Source organism: Gymnoscopelus braueri (genome assembly GCF_963280865.1).
Source record: "Gymnoscopelus braueri genome assembly, chromosome: 24".
In the NCBI taxonomy this organism is placed as follows: domain Eukaryota; kingdom Metazoa; phylum Chordata; class Actinopteri; order Myctophiformes; family Myctophidae; genus Gymnoscopelus; species Gymnoscopelus braueri.
The window spans coordinates 31,533,266-31,546,616 of NC_137626.1; the positions used below are offsets into that span (position 1 = coordinate 31,533,266).

At 40.8% G+C, this 13,351-nt stretch overlaps 1 protein-coding gene across 1 annotated transcript; it reads right to left on the reverse strand.

The window, feature by feature from the left end:
- Positions 1 to 625: 625 nt before the first annotated feature.
- cyp20a1 (cytochrome P450, family 20, subfamily A, polypeptide 1) lies at positions 626 to 13,132 on the reverse strand. The gene is made up of 13 exons (XM_080422537.1): positions 12,972 to 13,132; positions 12,050 to 12,099; positions 11,023 to 11,189; positions 9,812 to 9,957; positions 8,261 to 8,428; positions 7,873 to 7,951; positions 7,201 to 7,313; positions 6,735 to 6,789; positions 5,329 to 5,449; positions 4,318 to 4,429; positions 3,972 to 4,036; positions 3,540 to 3,629; positions 626 to 1,419 (listed from the first exon to the last, which is right to left on the reverse strand). The coding sequence occupies exons 1-13, from the start codon at positions 13,041 to 13,043 to the stop codon at positions 1,269 to 1,271; spliced, it is 1,389 nt and encodes a 462-aa protein (XP_080278663.1). The 5' UTR covers positions 13,044 to 13,132; the 3' UTR covers positions 626 to 1,268.
- Positions 13,133 to 13,351: the final 219 nt, after the last annotated feature.

Here is a 13,351-nt window from a genome sequence, read left to right on the forward strand (position 1 = left end):
AGTGCGCTACTACAGGGCTCTCCCATCCAATTAAATCATTATTAAATACAAGTATATAAATAATAATGTGGCAGCTACTGCAATGGTCTAAGGCGGCATATTTGAACTGGGTGGACCCCCCCAAAATAATCATATTTGAACTGGGTGGACCCCCCAAAATAATCATATTTGAACTGGGGACCCCCTCCCCACCCTGGCCTGACAAGCACTTGGAATTGTAGGCATTACATTTAGTTTGACTCTGTTCCTCAGCTGTTTTCACAATGTTTGCCTCTTTCTTATATTATTTGACAATTTGGCCAATGTTTTTGGCCAAATTGTTTTTTTCCCCCAATGTTTTGATGCAATAATGGTCTTTTTTAAAAGTATTATTTTTAGGTATTAAAAAGATCTTGGTCTAAGGAGCCTTTTAGTGCACAAACCAGGGACTCCATCATTGCATCTTGAAATGGAAGAGTCTCTAAAACGAATTAACGCTTTCTATTACACCCAAACAATACAATTATTTGCAATTTACAATGAAGGCATTTAGCAAACACTCTTATCCAGAGCGACTTACAATAAGCACATACATGATTGTAGGAAGAGGACAAAAAAAGTAGAATGGAACAGCAGAAATCTAGGTGCATGATATGAATCTTGATTCAAATGAAACATCTCGCATTCAAATTGACTACAACAAATTGTAGTCTGGTATATCAGGTTCATTTGTATAAATCTTTTTTAATTACAAAATAGGTGTCATCTGGAATGTGGGTGCTAAGAGAGGTCCAGGTTAAACTGTTGTTACAAAGCGCAAAAGCTTAAAAACACATCAAAAAGGTGTAAACTATAAACAAATTAAATTTTGACCCCTGGTGGGCCGGTGAAATAATGTGGTTTAAGGCTTATTGGCTGAACAAAGCAACATGGCTTGACACACACACACACACAAATATTATAAGACACGATAACAAGTGCTAACAGAATCCACAAGCAAAAACCAATAAGTGAACACTGAATTCAGCCGTACTCAAAAAAGTGCTATCCAAAATTAAATGTCTTTCTATGTTAAAACGATAGTTAACACTGAATGCTGTAAATCATATTCCTTTCATGACAGAACTGCAGTCCTTGCTTGACAGAATAATAAAGCATCTACATTAATCAGAGACACTGACCGAAGAACTCCACGTAATGTTTTTCCTCTCTCAGGGAGGACATATTGCTGTTTGTGATCGTTTTCGGAGGTTCCGCTTCCCCTTGTTAGGAAGTTGGAGGGGTAAATTCTATCTTCTTTCACTGACGGTGACCCAGGTGTCGTCTTTAGGGGTGGAAACCAGTTCGGATTTCACCTCCACAACTTGACCCTTCAACCGGTGGAGTTTCAGCCGCCGTACCAATGTGCTGAGCAGGACAGCAGCGACAGTGTAGGCGAACCTGACAAAGACATCAATACAGTCATGTAGGATGGGACACGCAAGTATCAATAATCACTACCAGAACCTCCAAAACACGAGAAGAGGTCATTATGTACGGATGCATGCCATTGTAAGGGAACATTTTCAAAATGTAAAAAACAAATAGGGAAAATAAACCTACAAGTTCTTGTGGATCGGCTATTTTCGCTGTACAACACCACCATGTGACAAAGTATAAAATAGGGCTTAGTGTAAGTGGTAACGTTATTATAGTGCCGTTCAGAATGTCTAGAAGACTACATCAAAATGCAATGTGGAGAAAAGCTTTCCAAACAGAAGATTAGCAAACCAAAGCATAAAACCTAATCCTAATCACCGGTTGTGTGTATTTTGGTAAATCTTTGGTAAGACATTTTTAATGCTGCCTAGAATTAAATTTAAGAGCCAGAAATTGTTAATACTGCATTTACACCTGCAGCTGTTAGTTTGCTGGCTTGGCTATCTTACAGAGAAAGCAGTTTCATTTTGTCAGAATTGCAACTACTGTACTACTGTACAGTACTGTAGAGCGGTTTAGAGTGCCTTCAACATAGAAGCTCCTGTGAACTTTTGCGGTCACAACCTGAAAAGGATCCCTGTGCAAACATTTTTAAGTTTATCATTTGGCAAAACCCAGTCGCACCAGTCGAAAGAACGTGATGTCACACCATTGAAAGTAATAGCTGAAAACCTCTCAAGAAGTCATTGAACTCAATGGACGGGGGCGGGGTGATCGAGCGTTCTAAATTGTCAGATTGCGAATACATCGCCTCAAAAATATGTAATTTTTAGTTGTTTTAGTTTATAACTCAGCAGGAAACCAGTGGATTCCCTACTACAGGTAGGGAATGAGTCCTTACCCCAAGTGAAGGAATTCAAGTATCTCGGGGAGGACGGAGCATCACATCAGCAGGAGAATCAAAGCAGTGGGGGAGGTACAATATTGTATTTGCTGTGCCGCACCATTATGATGAAAAGAGAACTTAGCCAGAAGGCAACGCTCTGCATCTACCGGTCAACCTACTCTCACCCATGGTCATGAAATGTGGCTCATGACCGAAAGAACAATATAAAGGCGTCCGAAATGGGATCTCCCAGGAGGGTGGCTGGGCATCTCCCTTAGGGATAAGGTGAGAAGCTCAGTCATCCGTGAGAGACTTGGGAGTAGAGCAGCTGCTCCTTTGCATAGAAAAGAGGCCAGTTGAGGTGGTTCTGACATCTAGTAAGGAGGATGCCCCCTGGAGGTCTCCCCAGGGAGGTTTTCCAGGCACGGGCCAGCTGGGCAGAGCCCATAGGGCAGAACAAGGGCCAGGTGGGGGATTATATCTCCACACTGGCCTGGGAAAGCCTCGGGATCCCCCAGTCAGAGCTGGATAATTGTGGCCAGGGAAAGGGAACTGCTACCTCCACAACCAAATTCGACTAAGTGGATGAAAAAATATATTTCATACCTTTTGAGGACCTTTTTTAATAAAAATATTAATTTAAGACAATATAAGACTTTTTAAGGACACTGTAATTGGGTTACTTATCAAGGTGGCAGACTGGACAGGACAGATTTTATTTATACTCTGTCACGGGACCATTTTGAGCTTGTAGATCACCTATTTTCGGTGAAAAGATTTGGTACAGAGGGGGGGCGAAAGGAGCAAACCTAGTGTAGAGCCCTGGGGGACCCCTATCAACTGAGCATATGCGGTTTAAGCGGTTAAGACACACCAAGTTGAGCAATAAAAACAACGTGAATATGTAACATGTTATTCTACTGCTCTGGGGAAATGTTGCGGCAGCCTACTCTGACATTCTGGTGGACTGCTGCAAATAAATCTTTGTTTAAGAAACCCTGCAATGATTTGCTACCCATAACGTTTCTCTTTCAAGTCCCCCATAGGCGGTGCATTGGCTACCCATCTAGGGAGCTGGCCTGGGATCGAGTCCCACCAGGCACCGTGCCTCCCCTCTGCAGTTCACCCACTCTTTTTCCTCTCGACTTTCTAACCAGCTGCCTCAATAAATAAACAGAAGGACTCAGACCACCCAGTTACATTTAGAAAAACAACCCCGGCTTCTCTAAATGTTATGTGAGAACGCTGTTTGTACCTCAGCTCTGGGCATGCCTGGTTTCCAGAGAAACCCAGCAGGGAGAAGCTCTTGCTGGCCGATTCCTCCTCAAATCGATCTGGATCAAATCTGCGAGTACAGAGCAGGAGTGTCACAATGCTGGCAATCCATAAATCATAACACAATGTTAATGTGTGGGGAGGGGAATTTTCTAGACACAAATTACACTATGTTTTAAGAAACTGTGAGAAATTATGATGTTTCGGCTCTAAATAACCTTCAGTGGATCTGATGAAGTTCAGGTGCAGAAATGTCATTTAAATGTTCAATCTTTCTACATGGAGAGTGTAGCGTCTCGTTCCTACTTTAGTTTTATACGCAGCGCCTCTTCTCAGGTTGTCTGAGCAGGAAAACCTACAAGAACCAAGCAATTAATCAAGAAATAAATTGTCAAAAGTAATTTATGCCAACCTGTATGGGACACTCCAAGTGTCTGCATCCTGCAAGACAACCCCTAACGCATAGATGACTAGAGTCTGAAATACCATAAAAAAAAACAAGCAACACATTAGCATTCATATTATATTCATTATTAACTTAAGCCGTATACATTTCGTCATACAACGAACAGCGAAAATAGCCGATCTATTAGCTCACAACCTGTCGCAAGGCGAAGTGATGAGCCATTTTCTAAATGTTTTGCCCAAAATAGGGACGGCACGTGGTTAATCAAATTAGTATGTAATTTAATATGTGTGAGTCCTTACTTTGTGATAACCTGGTGTTGAGCAGACAGACAGACAGAGAAAACGGATACCTCTTTGGGGATGACATGCTGATCCACTTTCCCTTCCACTTCCTGAAGGCGGGCTGCGACGGGGGTCAGTTTGGCAGTCCTCACCGTCTCGTTCAGGACCTGCTGACAGTATCTGGTCAAGGACAGAAACGCGATCAGAGCAGGGCGACTGAACTGATCAATATTTCCCTTTTAGCCCTGAATCGTAATGTCTGTCTCTTCCTAAACTGGAGGAAAACAGAGTACATTTTCCAAGTATAATAATCCTTCCATCTCATATTTTAGTTTACACATTATTATTATCATTATTTTTGCACCACTTCCCCATGATGTGCTCCAGTAATCACAGGATCATATTTTCTCTGCTTAATGGATTTGACCTGGCTTGTACTGCTTCACGTTGTCCATTTGCAGTGTGGGCGATACAGTATATGAACTTCCTCTTGGGACCAACCTGTTGTAAATCTCTCCAGATAACAGTGTCAGCTAAATGACTCAAACATAAAAGAGTGTATATCTTTATTTTTGGGGGAGTACAATCACTACGTTAGTATGCTATTTAATACCTAGAAAATGGGTTAATCTGTGAAAAACAGTAATGGTCAGCCATGATCTTGGAGGCTCTTAAAAAAATGTGTGCCTTGGGTTCTTCTTCGCTTTGCTTCTCTATAACCCTAGACTCCAAAGAGAAATTTAGTTTTAGTTTGTTTTAGTACTTTGTCTAGAACAAAAAACATCAACAACAAAACAAAAATATGAACACGCTCGACACCAATCGTCGGTTTGTAAAAGAAAGTGAAAGTGGATTTCTGGGATGTATAAATATTGAACCAATGAAAAGTCTTAACAAGAGCTTGTAACTGAATAATAACTTCATTGGATCCAGTGGAACACAGGTTCTTTTCCCCCCCATTTGCTGAAAAGTTACGATATTTAATACTATTACAAATCACTTCATTTTGCTGACAACAGAAGATGGATGGACTTGGATGGATCTTCATCAGGTCAGGTTTGAACTGTGACTGATCTTACCTGAGCTGAGGGATCTTGTCCAGAGAAACGGGACCAGAACCCAGAACCTCCTCCAGCTCTTCATACAGCTTGTCCTGAACCTCTTCAGAGGTGGACAGGAAGTGGACTGCCCAAACACACACTGTAGGAAACAATTACAATTTAGACCTCTAGCATACACTCTTATCCAGAGCGACTTAAGCAAGGTAATCACATAAATCTAATGCAGAGAGACAGTGTAGTGTCTCAGTAAACTAGGATTACAGGTAAACCTAGCATCAGTCTAAACAATATAATATCAAAATAATGTACATTGAAACTTTAGGATAGCAAGTAATTAATGAATTAAACAACACATCCATCTTCGCATCTCCCTCAAAACTCCACAATGAAACATTCACTAACCACTTGAACCCTAGCATCCTGATTCTGGGGCTAACATTCGGCAAAAATAGCAGATATACGAGCTCAGAACACTGTGAGCTTGTAGATCTGCTATTTTGCCTTAATGACATGCTGAAAATAGAAACGGCACGTGGAAAGTGGTTTATTGTCGCAAATAATGTCACAATTGGGGCGACTCTGCATAATGCAGGTTTTTCCTGAGCCCAATGACCTTTGCTGAAAATTAAGTCATGTTGTGAACATTAACAATGTAAGGAAAATGTACAGAACATGACCTACAGTAAACAAAGTGACAGGATGGCGTAGCCGTAGATAATCTGTTCTAGAACGAGGAGTGCGCCAGCCTGGGAGTGAGCAGGGTTCAACATGAGCTTAGCTCACACGCACGTTCACCTTTTAGTGTTTTAAAGAGTTTCAATGAAAATGTGGCACTTTGGAAGTAATGAGGACATGGACTGGATACAGGACACTTGGATTACACTCTAAAAATGGTGTTACAGTTTGGTGTTCAAGTTTTCTTTGACCCCTATTTTCTTCAATTCCAGTATTTGTTTAATTTTTTTATTCATTCACCATGAAGGAATGCGCCAAACACCAAATTTCAAGGTTTCAATTGGTGAGTATAAATATACAGTAAGTAATTAGCCTTGGAAACCAATGGTTCCTGAGCCATGTGGCCCATAGGTCAGGAGCCTATCTTGTTTCCGTAGTGTGAGGCAGCTTGATGTTCAAGTACACCCCCTGGATATGATGCTAGTGTGTCAAATGATGTACAAGTACACCCCCTGGACATGACGCTAGATAGTATGTCACAGGGCCTTACCCCCTATCCAACCCTTGCAGTTGAGCGCCAAGCAAGGAGGTATTGGGTCCCATTTTTATAGTCTTTGGTATGATTGAACCCCCGACCTCCCAATCTCAGGGCGGACACACTCTTACCACAAGGCCATTGAGGTGGTTCATGAGGTGAGTAATTGGGGTTAAGTATTCCTTAAAAAGCAGTTGTGTCAAACTTTACTTACAGTTGGCTGTGATGACGCATCCTGCCAGAGTGAACACCATGCCGTCCTCCATGATCTGAGAGAATTAATTATACAACACTAAACTGTCAAAGAACTTATCATCTTATTTCACTGTTGGCTTTCAACTTCAACATTTTGAAGTATTTTGTTTTTGGAGTTGTCACATTTAAACGTCAAACCCACTTTCATACCATTGCATCATGTCATGAACCAATGAAAAGCAATAACAAGAGCTTGTGACTAAATAATAACTACATTGGATCCATTTCCTGAAAACAGTTTGGCATATACAAGGTTTCCACCCGACAGTGACAATATGTTTTGTGTATTTACTTGGGCCATTCCATGTCCCCTCGAAATGTGTGACTGACATTAAAGATGTATTTTAACAGCATGTCCCTTGTACAACCTTCATTGTAATAATGATCCATCCCGCGGAGGTGTTTGTAATGAAGCCAGTATTCACCTGTCTCTCTGTGAGGCTGGACTGAAGCAAGGCGTCTACAAACACGGTCTGGCTCTGCTGGGCTTTCCTCTCCCTGGTCACAGACAGCAGTACTGACTCCATCTCGGACAGGGCTGGACAATACAAGCGCTCACGTTAACCACATGAACCCTAGCAACCCTATTCTGGGCTGCACATTTGGTGAAAAATCTACAAAGTTGCAATTTGACCCTAACCCATGTTGTGAGATTGTAAATTGGATATTTGCAGCAAAGAGATATAGTGTAGAGCAATGGTTCTCAAACTTTTAAATGTCAAGGTCTCCCCTTAACTCTGACAGTATACAAATGGAACCAAATCGGCCCGTTAGGGTCCATTTGGTTCCATTTGTACACTGTCACAGTTACAGACTTGTAAGGGTCAATTTAGAACCCCCAAAAGGAACCCTGAGAGTCCTGATATCCACTTTGAGAACCACTAGTGTAGAGGGGAAAAAAGGGCATAGCATAGACCCCTGGGGTACTCCAGTCAACAAAGTATATAGTAAGTCATTAATTAAGTTATTCGAAGCAGATGGTGCACAAAACATGGTTGCAATTTCCTCTCTCTGTTGAGAGAGAGAGAGAGAACAGACATTAAACGTACACATTGAATTGTAGCTTTAAGCCAGACTCCCAACCTCCTCTCACTCACCAGTCTCATAATGTCCCTTCCTGCTGGAGCTCTTCTCCATGGAACCATCCAGGTAGCCTTTCCCAATCTCTGACCAGATCTTGTGAAATAGGACCAACAAGAACCAACCCAGTTAAAAAAAGGACACTTGAACCCTAGCATCCCTATTCGGGGGGACGTTGTGAGCTCTACAAGCTCACAACGTGATGTGTTGTGAGCTTGTGGATCGGCTATTCTCAGCGAAGAGATTTGGTATAGAGGGGAAAAAAAGAGACCAAAACCAACTTAGGTCAAGTTTACAAAGGGTGCATTCGGAAGCACGCTCAGAGAATATTTCCGAACACACTCTAAGCATAGAGGGTTTAAGTGGTTAATTGTTCAAATAACGGAACTAAGTTCATTTTCTCACCGCATCATGGTTCTTGCGGAAGCGGATGACCTCTGCGTCGTCTTTGAAGCGCTGACCCAGGGCCAGCTGGGTGACCGTCTTCATGGACAGTCCGAGCAGGTGGGCACACAGAGGGGTGTGCTGGCCCTGCGGGAACGACTGCCATTTCTCCACCAGCTCCTCCACCAGCTTAGAGAGAGGGAATGCACACAACAGCAATGATTATCTGATTGCTGATCGGAGCCTGATTTATACTTAGTCATACGACACATTGTGGGCTTGTACACTGGCTACTTTCGGCACGCTTTAAAGTACACATCAATATTTGTGCATGCAGTATAGATTTGTAGATTTATAGATTTTAGGTATCATGACATTCATTTTCACTTTTTTTATTTTCAATGTTTTATTTGGGGTTTTATGACCTCAATTACACCCAAAAAAACTGAATTTAGAACATTCAGTGGATTTTCTGTGGTCTGGGGTTTTCTGAATAATTAGGCTGAAAAGTAATCTGAGCTTGGCCCTTCGACAGTGAGGTCACAGTCGATTAATCCCGCCCACTCTCCTCCTCGCCCCTCCCCTCCCCTATCCTTTCCTTTGGGGGGGGGGGGGGGGGGGGCGGAGCAGAGGCGATGATTGACAGGCAAAATCCCTCACCAGCGACACCCGCAGGCAAAGATTTCTTTTTTCATTGCAGTTGAAAAGGCTTTAGAAATGTGAGAGAAAAACACCTGCCATGGATCACTGGAATGGAATTTTCACTTAAAACTTTTTGTACACTTTTGAAGGACCAGGACAAAGACTTTGAATGTGGTATAAAAGTGAATGTCATTAAACCTTTAAGTATATCTGTAGCGTTATGTACTGTATGTACGGTATGTTAGTGTCCGTATCCTGCATGATTCACATTGTACGATGTGATGTTTCACTAAGAAAACATACAAACTAAACATTTCAATTATATAAGAAGAAGTCCTGCACACAGCTTGCAAAATTCTGAAAAAGTATTGCAGTGTTCCACTCATAGACATTCATCAGACAAAATACGATTTGACATAGGCTTGACAAAGTCCAGCAAAATGTTTGTTAACTAAAATTATACCAAAGTTTTCCTTTTTTTTCCTGTACCAGTAAAATAATTTAAGAATCAAGGACACCCGTACATTGTGTGCACTTGCTAAATAAGATACAAAATAAACTAGACAAGTAATGGATTATGGAACAAAAGAAACACGACACTACAGGCATGTTCATGAGATTCAAGAGTTTAACTAACCATCGCTTGAGAACTTGAGATCTAGTTCAACTTCGTGTACTTGTGTGTTGTACGAACCCACCAAACTCACCCACCAAAGTGTACGTTGCACATTGTGAGCTTGTAGATCTGCTGATTTAAACACAAATATTCTGTTCTGGGTGTCCCTGGCACAAATCTTTTCAGATGGGGGTCTGCAACCAAATACATATCAATTTGGGAGCCTTTGAAATTAACATGTTTTGAGAACTATTGAAGAAGAGCTGGTCTTCTCCAATGTACGTGCCACCAGAATTACGCTCCAGCCCACCAACCTTGAGGACGATGTCGAAGTTGTTCTTTAGCGTGTTGTTGATGCCGTTCTCGTACACCTTCTTCCTCATCATTGCCTCGGTGGCCCCGCCCCCCATCCCCGCCTGGTAACCTAGCAACGACTTCAGCATCGTCTCAAAGGAGTCCGCTGGGAAGAACAAAGCAACAAGTAGAAACATTATATCCATTTCAAAAGAGAACAAGGGCAAATTATGGTTTACAATTGGTTGTTCTGAAGATAATAAGAGGAGGAGACTAACATGTAGTAAAGGTCACAAGTTAAGTTAATATGTCACATTTTGGCAGAGGTTATGGTTGTTACTTTGCCATGATGTAACTCCAAATATTGGTGCGATATCTTCTATAGCTACTCAGCTGATTAATTGATATTCCCAACAGTCTCCTGTCCTCAATGGCTTACATTGCAAGGTGAAACAGCTCTCAAAGCCACTCTTTTAGAACATATAAACGAAAGCAAACAGAGCTGATTCTGCCAATATAAACAGTAACATCACAAATGGCATTCGTATTTTTCTTTGTATAGAAATGTTAACTTCCTGTTCAGTTTTACTATTTGAAGATACAGATCTACTGATCCAGTCCGGGTCTTCTCCCTAATTAATTCGTCAAATCAACAGGAATATGATGGTTTTGTGATTTTATATATTGCCAGGATCTGCTTTGATTGCAATTCGTATATGTGCTAAAAGAGTGACTTTGAGAGCCGTTTCATTAATTACACAACCCAAACATCTACCAAAGTCTCATTGTGCTTTAACCCATTAAGACCGGGAACGCAGCACGTGTGTCATTTTAAGATTTCTATGGCTATTCAAAAAGAGCAGATCTCACAGCACGGCACCGAGTGCCGCGCTATGAGCTTGTAGATCAGATTTTTTGGGGAAAAATCGTGAAAATTTGTGCAACTCTTTGAACATATATTTTTTAAAGCAAACATTTGTAACTCAAATCTTTGCTTCTGGGGGTCCCTGGAACAAAATATTTGACAAATGTTCGCTTTAAAAAATAGGTATTCAAAGATTTGCACAAATATTCACGATTTTTCAAAAATAGCAGATATACAAGCTCATAGCGCTATGAGCTTGTATATAGCCAAAGAAATCTAAAATGACAGAGATGCGTTCCCGGATTGAATGGGTTAAGGCAGATCGTCGCATTATCCTTTCTCTCGACAAAAATGATTCACACTCACTGGTCCTGTTGGGGTTGATGTGCTGTCGTAGCTGTTCCACAGAGCCTAGACTGACCACCGGTCGACCTCCAAACCAGAACGACGCCACAGGTCCAAACTGCAGGTGCAGGCTTAGCAGGAACTCATGCAGACTTCCCCTGCTTATGATGTCCTGCAGGTTCCCATCCCTAACAGAGAGGAACAGTTTTCAACACCACTGTACTGCTGTTCTGTTTCATCAGCATGGGCTCCAGAGTAGGGCCGCAGCAGTTAATCGAACTATTGGGATTAATCGATAATAAAAAAATCAAAAAAAACTGGAAATGTTCTTTTTAAATTAAAAAAAATAATATAACAGCCCATTTGAAAATAGAGCTCAATTTAGTCGATTATTTTAAAAAATGGTTGATTCGTTGATATATAAAGAAATAACATGAAAACATGAAAAAAAAACGGCTTCAAGATTATTTGATTCATTGTAAAAAAGAATTTGATAGTTGCAGCCCTATTGTAAACCACTGGTGTTCAATCATCATGGGCTCCAGAGCTGTGCCTGCATGTTTTCAATCCAACCAAACACTACTTGATAACAGCAGTGGTTCCCAAACTGGCCTTAGCTTAATGTGCAACATTGTTTTCTCACTCAACATTAAAGAGACCAACATGCAGTATATGTGTATACAGCCAGGGTATTGCACATTTCCAGTTACAATTTAAATAATTTAAACACATTTTTAATACCTCTAAAAAAATTAAAGGGACCATTACGGCATCAAAAGTAATCAACAAACTACGGTATACTATAAAAAAGTTGTCAAACATTGGCCAATTTGTCAAATATTACCTAAAAAAAGAGAAAATAGCAGATCTACAAGCTCACAACGCCTCGCAACCCCCAGTTCAAATATGATTATTTTGGGGGTGCCCCAATTCAAACATGATCGATTTAGTACCTGAATAGTTTGGGAACTCTTGGATAAAAGCATGTGTTAACATTCCCACCCTGATAAGAAGACTGATCATGAGGACAACAATAAAGTGAACTTACTTCTCATCTGTGGGGTTGAGACCTGGAATGCCAGAAGCACGCCTGGATGACTGGAGTGGTGAGCAGAGCACAATGGAAACATGTTCATTTCAAATAAGTGTGTGCTCTGTAACCATGTATTTCTATGCAAAACATAAACAAATAAATACATAAAAATGTGAGCACAGATTAGGCTCTATTGCAGGTAGAGGTTCAACTGATTTGTTTGTAGAATAACAAATATTTTGTACATGTACAAGTCTCTGTCTCTCTCTCACACACTCACACACACACACACACACACACACACACACACACACACACACACACACACACACACACAGTAGCATGCCTGATAGTTTTTGTTTTTCCAGATGTTAAAGTTCCATTAAAAACAGTGTTAAGAAGACCAGTGGTGGAAAGTAACTAAGTACATTTACTCAAGTACTGTACTTAAGTACAATTTTTAGGTATTTTTTACTTTAGTGGAGAATTTCCAATTTTCTGTACTTTTACCTCTCCTCCACTACATCTCAGAGGCAAATATTATACTTTTGCTCCACTACAATTATTTGAAAACTTTAGTTGTTATTTGTAGATTTTGATTATTATTACAAAAAATTAACCACTTCAGCCATTTGAAAATAGCCGATCTACAAGCTCACAATGCGTCGCGATCCGACACATTGTGAGCTTGTAGATCTACTATTTTGAGTATAATGAGTACTTTCTACTTTTGGTACTTTAAGTACATTTTGATGCCAATACCTTTGTACAATTTACTAAAGCACATTTTGAATTCCGGACTTTTACTTGCAACAGAGTATTTCTACATTGCAGTATTGATACTTCTAAGTTCTACTTAAGTAAAAAGTGTGAGTACTTTTTCCACCACTGAAGGGGTTTGTTGCTATCAGGCTAAACTAGTGTTCCATGAACTTACCGGATAAAGGTAGAGAACTGCACCGACCAGAATGACCACAAAGGTCACAGCGAAGATGACAAAGTCCAGCATGCTTTAAAAAGTAGTGTTTTATAACTGTTATGTATTGAACTCTTATTGAAGTTCACATGACACGGTCACCACGTCAACACGACCTGCAACACAGCCATCACTCTGTCTGAGTTCTACTACACGGACTGTAGGAACTGTGGGAGCAGGAGTAGACCAACATAATTCATCTCAGAGAGAATGGATGAGGTTAAAGGAGTAGTTCACCCATCATGACTTATTTTCTATCAATTACACCAGTGGTTCTCTAACTTTTTCATGTCAAGGACCCCCAAAAATGATATTTATTTGGCCACGGATGCCCCCCCCCC